The sequence below is a fragment of the Nycticebus coucang genome, chromosome 3 (genome assembly GCF_027406575.1).
Source record: "Nycticebus coucang isolate mNycCou1 chromosome 3, mNycCou1.pri, whole genome shotgun sequence".
In the NCBI taxonomy this organism is placed as follows: Eukaryota; Metazoa; Chordata; class Mammalia; order Primates; family Lorisidae; genus Nycticebus; species Nycticebus coucang.
The window spans coordinates 7,174,636-7,187,315 of record NC_069782.1 but is presented as its reverse complement, the minus strand read 5'-3'; the positions used below and the strand labels follow the sequence as shown (position 1 = coordinate 7,187,315).

Sequence of the window (12,680 nt, the reverse complement as noted above, 5' to 3'; positions counted from 1 at the left end):
AGAGAGAGAGGAAAGTGGGGGGAGAGACGGAGACCAAGAGAGACAGAGAGAGAGGGGAGAGCGATTCTATGATTCTTGACATCTAGCCTTCGTGGATCAGACTTTCATAACCTCAAGAAGCTTTGAGGATTAACAGGTGTGAAATCGGGCGGCGCCTGTGGCTCAAGGAGTAGGGCGCTGGCCCCATATGCCAAAGGTGGCGGGTTCGAACCCAGCCCTGGCCAAAAACCACAAAAAAAAAAACAACAAAACAACTGTGAAATCTTTGTACATGGCTGAGGCAGGGGAGAGTCAAAGAATGGAATTGTTAAGCAGCCATGACCTGTTCTTCCTGTTCTTCCCAGCCAGGTCTTCCCACTTTCTATATCTCCAAGAGAGAGACCCTTTGTGCCCTGCTGAACCTGCTGGTCATATGCCTGCCCTGAGGCAGGGCCCTTGAGTCCAGGCAGCCTGCCCACCACTCAGGTGGCCCGATAGTTGATAGAGCCTTTCATATCCTCAGATATCTTTGGTTCTTCCCAGTACCCATGGCTGGGGGCCTGATAGCCATCTGACAGTGAGCGAGAGAACCTCAAATGACGGGTCTTGCAATGAAATAATAAATGAAAACACTGCCTCTTCCAGGCCCTGTGACCTGCTTAATTGACATGTTCTCATTTTGTCCCCCACAGTGATGTGGGGCAGGGAGTACTCTGGTCAGCCATTTCTTACTGAAGAGAACACTGAGGCTGGGAGAAGTGAAGTGACTTGCCCAGGGTCCCACAACCACTAGCTGGTGGAAGGGCCGGGCCTCAGACCCAGGGCTGCGTCAGCAGTGTCCTGCCACCTCAGTGTCAGCACTGAGAGGTGCCTGGGTCATGTCTAGGGCCACACTTGGGTGTTGACCCTCCACAAATCGTGCTTTTCTTATCAAATGTTTTTGGTGGAAACACTTAACCCCAGCTAGGAGGAGCACCTCTGTGAAGAGAATGCTGTGAAATAGGACAGGTGATGAGAGAAGTCACCGCCTTTCCTAGAGCAAGTCACTTCAGTTCTCAGGAGAACCCTCAGGAGCTGCGGCTGGGGGGCATCACCTTTGCTTCTCTTCTTTTTGCCCCAAGCATGTGCAACACCTGTGCTTTTCAGCTGAGTGGTGGAAAAACTCAGGACTTTGTGTCCCCCGGGTGCCTGGTACTACTGCCTTAGGTACTTTGTGGGGGCTGGAGCCAGTTCATGAGTGAACTGTCCACCCTGATGAGGGGCCAGGGTGGCGCCCTCCATACTGTGGCAGTTTTTGCCACATTCTGGGCCATGATGGTGTGGGTGTTTCGATTACTATGTTATAAATGAGGAAACTGAGACACAGGGAGGCATTTACAGGCCCAATCCTTACAGTAGGACCTGTCCAGAGCCATTCATGAGCCCAGGCCATCTGCCTCCCAAGACTCCGGCTCTTTTCAGCCACTCTGGAGATGGCCTGAATGATGTAGGTCTCGTCCTAGAGGAGTGGCTGGGCATGACTGGGTAGCCAGTGTCCGTGGGGACAGTTTTGCAGACCTTCATTTTCTGTTAGGGTCTTCTAAACTTAAGATCTTGAATTCCTTTTCAGATTATTCTGGAAAACTATGCATACCCTGGGGTTCTTCTGATTGGCACTGACTCCCATACCCCCAATGGTGGTGGCCTGGGGGGCATCTGCATCGGAGTTGGGGGTGCTGATGCAGTGGACGTCATGGCTGGGATCCCCTGGGAGCTCAAGTGCCCCAAGGTGAGGGGCAGGGTTAGGAAGTGACCGTAGCGGGTGGTTGGTGTAGATGACTCTGAGACTGGGGGTGCCAGAAGGGAAGAGGGAATAGGTGGGACTCAGATCTCTTTGGGAGGGAAGCAGGGGATAAGGAAGCAGAAATGGGAAGGCCAGCAGGTTGATTCTGCGATTCCCTGGATGGGACATGGCACACATCACACAGACCCTGTAATGGCCAGCTCACGCCCTTCTCTGCAGGTGATTGGCGTGAAGCTGACGGGCTCCCTGTCTGGGTGGAGCTCTCCCAAAGATGTGATCCTGAAGGTGGCAGGCATCCTCACAGTGAAGGGCGGCACAGGTGCTATCGTGGAATACCACGGGCCTGGCGTGGACTCCATCTCCTGCACTGGTGAGAAAGGTGGCCGCGTGATGTGCTCCTCACTCTGTGCTTGGCCTGATGGGACCTGCAGTTGAGCCATAGAAACAGTGAATGGCCTTCCCCTGAGAATCTGTTCAGTTGGGGACTTGGGATGGACACCTAGAGGTAGAAGGTTGATTGGAGACAGCCTTAGAGATTGTTCCACTTGTATCCTCCTTTATACCCCCCTCAGGGAGGCAGGTAACTCCCCTGTGGCCCCACAGAGTTAGGGGCCAGCCAGCTTCTGTTGCTGGCCACAGCACGTGGGGCCGCGTTGGGTGATCCCGAAGAATCCCAGAGAGGCCAGAGGCCGTGGTGGAACTGGGCAGTTAGAGCCAGTACTTCATGCATGAAGCAGCTGCAGTCCCACGTCTTCCCTAGGCTGGAGCTGGAGTCTCGCTGTCCTCTTTTGGATTAGAGCAGGGGTCCTCAAACTGTGGCCCGCGGCCCACATGAGGTGGTGTGATTGTATTTGTTCCCGTTTTGTTTTTTTGTTTTTTTGTTTTTGTTTTTTTTTTGTAGAGACAGAGTCTCACTGTACCGCCCTCGGGTAGAGTGCCGTGGCGTCACACGGCTCACAGCAACCTCCATCTCCTGGGCTGAAGCGATTCTCTTGCCTCAGCCTCCCGAGTAGCTGGGACTACAGGCGCCAGCCACAACGCCCGGCTATTTTGTTTTTTGTTTTTTTTATTTTTGGCTGGGGCTGGGCTTGAACCCGCCACCTCCGGCATATGGGACCGGCGCCCTACCCGTTGAGCCACAGGCGCCGCCCCCGTTTTGTTTTTTTACTTCAAAATCAGATGTGCAGTGTGCATAGGAATTCGTTCATAGTTTGTTTTTTTTAAACTATAGTCCAGCCCTCCAACAGTCTGAGGGACAGTGAATTGGCCCCCTGTTTAAAAAGTTTGAGGATGCCTGGATTAGAGATTATTGCCTGTTATCTCCAGGACCAGGCAGGGGCTGGTCCCTTCATACCTATCACTCCTGGTGACCTGGCCTAATGCCTGGACCCTCAGAAATCCAGGCAGACTTGGAACAGTCTTAAGAGATGACCCAAGTCCAGACTTCCTGGGTGCCTGCCGCAACTCCAAAGCAGCCCCACAGAACTATTGTACCCCTCTAGTGATAGGAGGCTCACTCTTTTACCACCATGGCACAGGTGTCCTAGTAGCAGTCAGGGTATCTGTGAGCTTCACCAGTCCTGTGTGATGCTTCATGGCATAGACAGTGGAAATGTTTTTTTCAGTTTTATTGCTGGAAAACCTGAAACCCAGAAAACTGTCCACATGGCACCATAGTGTGGCCAAAAGTGGGCAGAACATCAGGCAGGTAGACCCAGACCTGAATGTCTGCAGCTACATTTATTTGCTTTATGGCTTGACCTTGAACCTCTCTAAGTTAGCTCCCTCACTGGAAAATGGACACAGTAACAGCTGGGCAGGGTCTGGCTGGGTCACTCTTCAGTACACGGTGCCTGTCTGGTCTGCTCAGCATGACAACTGGGCCCAGAACAAGAGCATATCTTGTGTCCTCTTCACGCTATCCACAGCCACTCTGAGTTGGGGGGATGCTGAACTCTGGGCCTTGTGGCTTCTCACTGAGCCTCAGGGATGCATCTGCCCACTGTGACTAGGAGGCCCTGTGGGTGAAGGAAGAAAAGATATAGCTGCCCGGTGTGAAAATAGGGGTGCCCATCCAGCAGGTCTGGGGCCATCACCCGGCTGCCCAGGTAGCCCATGGGCTCTGTTTCTCCACAGGCATGGCGACAATCTGCAACATGGGCGCAGAAATTGGGGCCACCACTTCAGTGTTCCCTTACAACCACAGGATGAACAAGTACCTGAGCAAGACAGGCCGGGCAGGTGAACTGGCAGGGTGCGGTGGTGTGGGTAGAACAATCAAGTTGCGCACTTTTCCTGCCGAGAGAGCTGCACCTTTCCCCGTAGGGCAGGGGTCCTTCACCCTGCTGCTTGCAGTCTGGCTTCAGAGGTTCTGAGAAACCCCAGAAGGTGTGGGTTATTGTTTCTGAGTGTGGTGTCTGCAGCTCTATTCAGCTTCTGGCAGGGCTGGGCATCTGGGTTTGAGATAGCTCCGCCTCAGGGTTGGGACTGGGAATTCCGTCCTTCTCCACCTGGTCCTTGATGCCCTCTATAGGAAGCTCTGGATATGACATTGATCTCTTGTGTTTATAATTCCTGCCATGTAAAGGGGTGGAAGAAAAAACATTTGGAGCAAGAGCCACCTTCCCAGATTTCCCCAACAATGTCCTTGAGGTTCTAGCTGGCTTCTTTGAAGCTCAGAGGGGGAGGTAGGCCATTAGAGTCTCTGAAGGGGGCGAGTGAGGATAAGTGGGAGAGTGTCCATTATCCCCCAAGCTCTGAGCATTGGAGTCCTTCCTGGAGGGCTCTTCCCTCCCTTTCTTTATCCATTGACTTAGCCAGAGCCTTCTTAGACTCTGAGCCTTAGCCGATGCTTCTCCTGCCTGGCCTCTTGTATCATGTGATAACTTTTGGTTCATTGATAGGCTCTTTCACTAGATTTGAGGTCTTGAGGGCAGTGACAGTATTCGGAGCCATTCTCTTGGTTCCTTTGTTGGCTTGGCCAAGTCAGTGCCCAGGGTGTATTAGAAGGATGAGACCTCAGGACCAATTTGTTTCACATGCTTCAGTCTCCTCCTTGGTTGATTTCAGAGATCGCCCGTCTAGCTGATGAATTCAAGGATCACTTGGTACCTGACCCTGGCTGCCATTATGACCAATTGATTGAAATCAATCTCAACGAGGTGAGGCAAGCAATTGGATTCAAGGAACTTCTGAGAATGGGACCTTGCTTTCTTGTCACTGGGGCCCAGCATGGTTCACAAGCCCTGAGTAGGGTTTGTGGGCCTTTGGTTTCCCATTAGCCCTATAAACTGCTTCTTGAATCTAGCTGGGGTGGGGGGGCTGGGGAGGAGGGAGATTCAGTCATGGGAAGAACAGCAGTGGCTGTGAATCAGAAACAGGTGTGAGCTTTAGCAGATACCAAGATTTCACCCTGAAAGGTTTGCTTTGTTTTCAGAATTGAGAATGCAAGGCCCATGCAGGGTATGACAGTCTGAGACCTGCAGACCAGAGCAGGCATTTGGGGAGCCCAAGGAAAGGCAGGCTCGAGGAACAAAAGCCAGTCTGCAGGAGTTCAAATCCCAGCTCTGCTGCCTGTGCTGTGTGGCCTTGGTCACATCACTTCACCTCTGTGGGCTTTACTTTATCTTACAGAATCACTAACATTTACTTTGTGATTACTGTGGGCCTGGATCTTTGCTAGGTGCTTCACATTTGTTAATAAGTATTATCACACGTGAAGCATTTGGCTGTGAGTCCATTTTTGTCATAAGATTGCAAAAGCAACATCATGTAGGAGACTGTGGACTTCGTGAAGCTGACAGCCTTGATCCGTTGCATGCCCCTGCTATCTCCTAGCTGTGTGACCTTGAGTGAGGCATGTCACTTCTCAGTTCCTTCATCTGCAGAATAGAGGGAGATAAGACCAACATTGTAGGATTGGAGGGAGCTGGTGCGCGTACAGCCCCAACTGCTTAGGTGTTTGCTGAGATGAGGTATGGCTGCCTCCATAGGGACTTGGTAAGGCAGTGACCAGAGGCTGTCCACACATCACCCTCTTTTCCCTCCTCTCTTTTTCTGTTCTTGCATCTTTGTTTTTTCAGCTGAAGCCACATATCAATGGGCCCTTCACCCCTGACCTGGCTCACCCTGTGGCAGAAGTGGGTGCTGTGGCAGAGAAGGAAGGATGGCCGGTAGACATCCGAGTGGGTGAGTACCTTCCACAATGCTGGTTTAGCAGGTCTCAGGGCCCAAGGCTCTGCCCAGGGCTATAGACAATTGCACGTGCTTATTGTAGGAATATTGACAAGAAGTTTTTTTTTTTTTTGAGACAGAGCCTCAAGCTGTCGCCCTGGGTAGAGTGCTGTGGCATCACAGCTCACAGCAACTTCTAACTCCTGGGCTCAAGCGAGTCTACTGCCTCCACCTCCCAAGTAGCTGGAACTACAGGCGCTTGCCACAACGCCTGGCTTTTTTTTTTTTTTTTTTTTGTGGTTGCAGCCGTCATTGTTATTTGGTGACCCTGGGCTAGATTTGAACCTGCCAGCTCAGGTATATGTGGCTGGAGCCTTAGCCGCTTGAGCCACAGGCGCCCAGCCTATTTTATTTTTTGGAGACAGAGTTTCATTATGTGGCCCTCAATATAGTGTCATGACGTCACAGTTCACAGCAACCTCAAACTCTTGGGCTTAAGCGATTCTCTTTCCTCAGCCTCCCAAGTAGCTGGGACTATAAGGTGCCTGCCACAATGCCTGGCTATTTTTTATTTTATTTTATTTTTTGCAGTTGTCATAGTTGTTTAGAAGGCCCGGGCGGGTTTGAACCTGCCAGCCTTGGTGTATGTGGCTGGCACCCTAACAACTGAGCTATAGGCACTAAGAAGCATTTTTAAACACCCCTATTGTTAACTCCAAATAGAAGCAAGCTCTGGAAACTCTTAGAGAAGTGTGCTAGGCTTCTCTGCACAGGCGTATACTATGTGCGTGTTTCTCTGTTTTACAGACATGTAATACCAGCCATTTGCTTTTATTTGACATTACACGCTTTACATACACAGACATTCTGGCACGTCAGTGGTGCTGGCATCTGTTGCTGTCAAGAGGCAAGACTGTGGCTGTGCAGAGTGTGGGCACTGGAACCAAGTGGCCTCAGTTTGAATCTGTTCTGGCCCTGACACTTGACAGTTGGGTGACCCTGAGCAAGCCACTTCACTGTTAGCGTGTGGGTTCCCCCGTGAAATAGGAATAGTCATCGTACTGACCTCTTTAAAGTTTTGGAAGGAGTAGCAAGTTAATATGTAAAAAGAGCTTGCTGCAGTGTCACATAAAATGAGTGCAGTATAGGCCAGGCATGGTGGCTCACGCCTGTAATCCTAGCACTCTGGGAGGCCGAGGTGGGTGGATTGCTTGAGCTCACAGGTTCAAGACCAGCCTGAGCAAAAGTGAGACCCCGTCTCTACTAAAAATAGAAAAACTGAGGCAAGAGGATCACTTGAGCCCAACAGTTGGAGGTTGCTGTGAGCTAAGATGCCACAGCACTCTACCCAGGGTGACAGCTTGAGACTGTCTCAAAAAAAAAAAAAAAAAAAAGAAAGAAAAAAGAAAAACTTAAGGCAAGAGGATTGCTTGAGCCCAAGAGTTTGAGGTTGCTGTGAGCTATGACTCCACAGTGCTCTACCCAGGGCGACAGCTTGAGACTCTGTCTCAAAAAGAAAAAAAAAAATGAGTGCAGTATAATATGTTCACCCTTATTCCTCAAGGCAAATTTAGAAAGTCTTTGGTCGTTTGATAATTAGAAAATAAATTATTGAATTGATGAGAGACTATCTTGATATCTATAGACAGCGCAGTGTCATTCAGTTTTTATTGACTTTTTAAATAACTGATAAACTTTTTTAAAGGAACTCTCATTACCTTAATTATAAAGCAATTTAAAAAACCTGGAAAACACTGGAAAGTATAAAAGAAGAAAAAGCATCTCTTGTCATCCCCCATGCAACTAGGATCACTGTTACCATGTTAGCATCAGCCCTCAATACACATGCACCTGCTGTTGTTAAAAGGGCTTATACTTCTATTGTGTGCTCAGTGTCAGGATTAATGGCTACAGTATCTTCCCTCAAACAACTGGGTCATGAGCAGCTTGTCCTTTACTGTTGGATATTGAAGTTGCTTCCAGCTTATCGCTATGAAAAACAGTCTCTGACCCAGCCCAGATGATGAATTCTTTTGACCAGGTCTGGATAGTTTGAGGTTAGGTGGAGACTCCTGCTTGGTTTGTCCTGCTGACCCCTGACCCCATCACTCACAATGTACCAGGACTGATCGGCAGCTGCACCAATTCAAGCTATGAGGACATGGGGCGCTCCGCAGCTGTGGCCAAGCAGGCGCTGGCCCATGGACTCAAGTGCAAGTCTCAGTTCACCATCACTCCAGGCTCCGAGCAGATCCGTGCTACCATTGAGCGAGATGGCTATGTAAGTGCTCGTGTACCCCTGTCACTGCTGAACAATGTGGTATCAGGGTGGAAAAAGCCATAGGCTTGTTGGGTCAGGGCTCGTGCAAGTCCCAGTGGCTGCCATAGGGTTCCATCCTCCAAGCTGCTGATCCACCCATTCCCATCAGCCACTTTCCTGCCCCTGACAGTTCTTGTCTCTCTTCTCTCCCTGCAGGCACAGATCCTGCGGGATGTGGGCGGCATCGTCCTGGCCAATGCCTGTGGCCCATGCATTGGCCAGTGGGACAGGTGAGAGGCACATTTTTGATAGGACAGCCCCCTATGCCTAGGCACAGAGCCCCAGAAGTTAAGGTAGACGGGACTGGGGTGGAGAAAAGAGACCCAAGCCCAAGGCCTCTGGTTCCAGGGGCTGTTGCATGTTAGAAGATTGTGCCAGGCATGGCTGGGAAATTGGGCTCAAAAGAGGAAGAGCACTCAGAGGCACTGAATGGCCACTAGGCTGGGCCTGGGCTGGCAGGAAGAAGCCAACGAACAAGATCTTGTCCTAATGGATACAGTGCAAGCTCTGAGGGAGCCATTTGAGAAGAGACAGTGGTCCCAGGTCAGGAATCTCAGACTGTGACCAGGGCACTGACTCTGCCTTCATTTGGTCTCAGGAAAGGCCCAGTGATCCCAAGCTCTCCTCCCACTCTTTACATATGTGTGGTCCTAGAGGGAGGAGGCAGCCTTCTGTCAGGAGGTAGGTGTGTGCTGCAGGAATGTGGCTTATCTGACCACATGTCCCTAACCTTGTCCCCTCTGACTTGGCAGAAAGGACATCAAGAAGGGGGAGAAGAACACAATTGTCACCTCCTACAACAGAAATTTCACAGGCCGCAATGACGCAAACCCTGAGACCCACGCCTTTGTCACATCCCCAGAGGTGAAATTTCCCAGCCAAGGGCTGTCTTGGGACTGCACCTATGAGCCCTGCTCCTGGCGGGTCAGGGGTCCTCCTGGGAGGAGAGGGACTTGGGGCAAGAACACCCAACCCCCAGGCCCTCCCAGCCCTAAAGCTCCACGTTCCCTTGGCACATTCTGCCTGGGTCTCCCTCCTGTCACACGAGATGTTTGTTTAGTACAGTTTGTGGTTATGACATGGAGTTTAGAACCTCACTTCCTGGGACAAATCCCAGCGCTGCCTCTAGCTGTGTGAGTGTAGCCAGGTTATCTGCCTTGTGTCCCAGTCATTCTGGTGGGGTTACCTGAGAAAGTGTGTGGTGCGCTCGTGGTTTCTGGCCCAAGTTAAGAGTGTAGTATTGTGGACACCAAGTGGGCTGAGGGCCCCAGGCAGCTGGTGATGATTCAGCCTCAGCCATTACTAGCACATGGCCAGGCTTTTCTGACATGAGTATTTACCTCAGTGTTCCAGAAATACTTTTGCTTGCTAATGAGCAAGGGAATGGCCTCATCCGTTTTCAGGGACATTTTTGTCATGGCAGGGTTCTCTCCAGGACACCTCTGAGAGGAATGTGCGTAGTAGTGAAACTCGGCCCTGCTCCCATGTGGAAAGCGCTGGGAGAAGGGTCTGGTGGGAGAGGCTAGATTGTCTTTGAGCTCCTGAGTCCTCTGTAGGGCCTAGGGCCTATAGTTCAAAAGATGGTCTTGCAGCTCTGGCTTCTGAGAAGAGGGGTCTGGGCAGAACTTTGAAGTTTCCTGGGTTCATTCTCAGCCTTGGTCTGGGCTTCTGCTGGGGTGGGGGCCACAGGAGTAGTGTTTGGTGCTGACCAACAAACCAGCCACCTCCGTTTCAGATTGTCACAGCCCTGGCCATCGCAGGAACCCTCAAGTTCAACCCAGAGACTGACTTCCTAACAGGCAAGGATGGCAAGAAGTTCAAGCTGGAGGCTCCAGATGCCGATGAGCTTCCCCATGCAGTGAGTTGCGCTGCAGGCCTGGTGCCAAGGCGCTTCCTTCCCAGTACTCCTGCCTCTCAGGCTGGCCCTCCTGTGCAGACAGGGGTGGCGCTATCTTGAGAACCACCAGCTCTGTCCCCTGGAGGGAGTGGCCTGGGTACAAGGAAGCCTTCTACATGTGCCCATCCATGTGGGACTGAGGGTTTAGCACTGAGCCTGTTCCCATCCCCTATAGGAGTTTGACCCGGGGCAGGACACCTACCAGCAACCCCCCAAGGATGGCAGTGGGCTGCGGGTAGATGTGAGTCCCACGAGCCAGCGCCTGCAGCTCCTGGAGCCTTTTGACAAGTGGGATGGCAAAGACCTGGAGGACCTGCAGATCCTCATCAAGGTCAGCAGCATGGATACCGGGGTGGGGGGCAACCCCAACCTGCTGGGGTCCCCAACTCCCTGAGCATCAGAAGGGCCATGAGCCCAGGAGGATGTGGGGATGGTCAAGATGAAGGTGGGGTGGGAAAGGAGTGTCTGGGGCCGCAGGGAGGACATCATAGCCCGGTTCTTTTCTCTATGGCCCTGGGCTGGGCAGAGCTGGATCTGGCCACTGCTGTCCAGGGCCCTGTGCCGTCCTGCAGCGGCTGCTGAGAGCTACCTTCAGCAGGTGTGGGCAGGTGAGAGCTGCACAGGCAGGTAGAAGGACACACCAGAGGGTGTGTCCACACAGGCTCCAGAAGTCATTGATTCCTCCTGATGGGCATTGGTAGGTATGAGTTGGGTTTGGAAGGCAGGCAGATAACAGCCCCTGTGGTGTGACTCAGATTGCTCAGGCATTAATTTATGCTGTTCACTAAGGGGTCTTCAGGCACTCCTGTAACAAAAACAGTATTAAGCCCATGTGACAGATGAGACCGATCAGTGATCAGCCATAATCCAGGCATGTCCCCAGGTTCCTGTGTCCATCAGAAGACCTGGTCATCTCTCGGGGGGCCTAGGCCTTGAGGGTGAGCGAACAAACACACCTGTCCTCCCTGCTCCCCTGGGAGAGGCCTGCCCCATGGGGGAGTGTCCTGAGAGACAGAGCAGCCCAAGGCCTATGAGGGGTAGCGACAGCCTCACCTGAAGCCATGTGGCCTGAGAGTGGAAGCAGCAGAACGACAGACCATCTGTCTAAAGCTTTATCTGCTTCTCTTGTCCCTCACCTGGGTCGCAGACGTTGGGGCCTGGTACCTGCCTCTGGAGGGCATTTCCTTCAGGGGATGGGAACGGGCCATTGCCTGACCTCTGTCCTCTCTGCTCACCCACCCAAGGTTAAAGGGAAGTGTACCACAGACCATATCTCAGCTGCTGGCCCCTGGCTCAAGTTCCGTGGGCACCTGGACAACATCTCCAACAACCTGCTTATTGGTGCCATCAACATTGAAAACGGCAAGGCCAATTCCATACGCAATGCTGTCACCCAGGAGTTTGGCCCTGTCCCTGACACTGCTCGCTACTACAAGGTGGGTTAGTCGGGGAGCAGTGCTGGGGGCTGCTCTCCTGAAGACCAGGAGGCAGACCCAGGAAGGGCTTGGGGAGTGGGAGCTGGGGAGGAGGCTGACCAAGATCAAGAGGAGCCATCTGCAAGCAAGGTCCTTCAGCTCCTCTCATGTGGCTGGGAAGTAGTGAGGCTCAGGTTAGTGGAGCCAGGTCCTTGTACTCAGGAGGCCCACCTGAGAGGAGTTAGTGAGAGGAGCACTCTCAGGAGAAATTGTCTCCCAAACCCAAGAAGAAGATTGAAGGAGACCTTGGAGGAGATGAGCTGGCTCAGCAGGGGCCACACAAAGCTTCACAATAAGCAGGCAGAGGGCCCAAGACCAGCCAGGAGCAGGGGAATAGGGTGGGCCATTGCTACTAGAGTCAGGTCCCAGGTTGTTTGACTCCTTTCCTCCTAAGAACCAGGGCTAGACCAAGTCCTGGCCCACCCTGGTGGAGGGTGGGGCACAAGGGGTGCTTCAGGGCAAGGGTGCACTTTGCCCAGCACAGATGACTAGCTTTGCAGAGGAATTCTGTGCCATGTCTCTTCCTCCACCACACACACAGTGCCCTGGCTCTATCCCCACACTGGGGCCCTCCACACATACCTGCCTCCACGTTGAATATCACCGGGTGGGTCCCATCTCCCCATGCGCACTGCAGACAGGCAGGTGATGACAAAGTCTGAGGACAAGGTCTGATCCATCTCTGTCCCCGTGGATCCTAACTGGTCATTCACCTGACCACTACCTTCAGGGAGCAGCTGAGGATCTCCTGCCCCTTAACCCTGGGACCTCAGGATGCCCAGGGGTGGGCACTGGGGGACAGGACCTTCCTCTGCCACATAACCTCAACCCTGCTTGCCTGGCAGAAACATGGCATCAGGTGGGTGGTGATCGGAGATGAGAACTACGGTGAGGGCTCGAGCCGGGAGCATGCAGCGCTGGAGCCACGCCACCTTGGGGGTCGGGCCATCATCACCAAGAGCTTTGCCAGGATCCACGGTGAGCTGGAGCCCGCACATAGCCCACCTACCTCCCGATTGACAGCCCCAGGTCACTCACCTTGCCAATGGTGGA

The 12,680-nt window shown here is 52.5% G+C and overlaps 1 protein-coding gene across 2 annotated transcripts in view; it reads left to right on the top strand.

The window, feature by feature from the left end:
• ACO2 (aconitase 2) overlaps window positions 1–12,680 on the top strand; it is a 77,689-nt gene that overhangs the window by 63,583 nt on the left and 1,426 nt on the right. For both annotated transcript variants that reach the window (XM_053584798.1, XM_053584797.1), the window contains exons 5-16: window positions 1,589–1,747; window positions 1,982–2,132; window positions 3,899–4,003; window positions 4,832–4,923; window positions 5,845–5,950; window positions 8,059–8,216; window positions 8,412–8,485; window positions 9,008–9,119; window positions 9,991–10,113; window positions 10,328–10,483; window positions 11,397–11,588; window positions 12,473–12,605. In XM_053584798.1, the coding sequence (XP_053440773.1) occupies window positions 1,589–1,747; window positions 1,982–2,132; window positions 3,899–4,003; window positions 4,832–4,923; window positions 5,845–5,950; window positions 8,059–8,216; window positions 8,412–8,485; window positions 9,008–9,119; window positions 9,991–10,113; window positions 10,328–10,483; window positions 11,397–11,588; window positions 12,473–12,605 (1,561 nt within the window). The remainder of the gene's footprint in view (window positions 1–1,588; window positions 1,748–1,981; window positions 2,133–3,898; window positions 4,004–4,831; window positions 4,924–5,844; window positions 5,951–8,058; window positions 8,217–8,411; window positions 8,486–9,007; window positions 9,120–9,990; window positions 10,114–10,327; window positions 10,484–11,396; window positions 11,589–12,472; window positions 12,606–12,680) is intronic.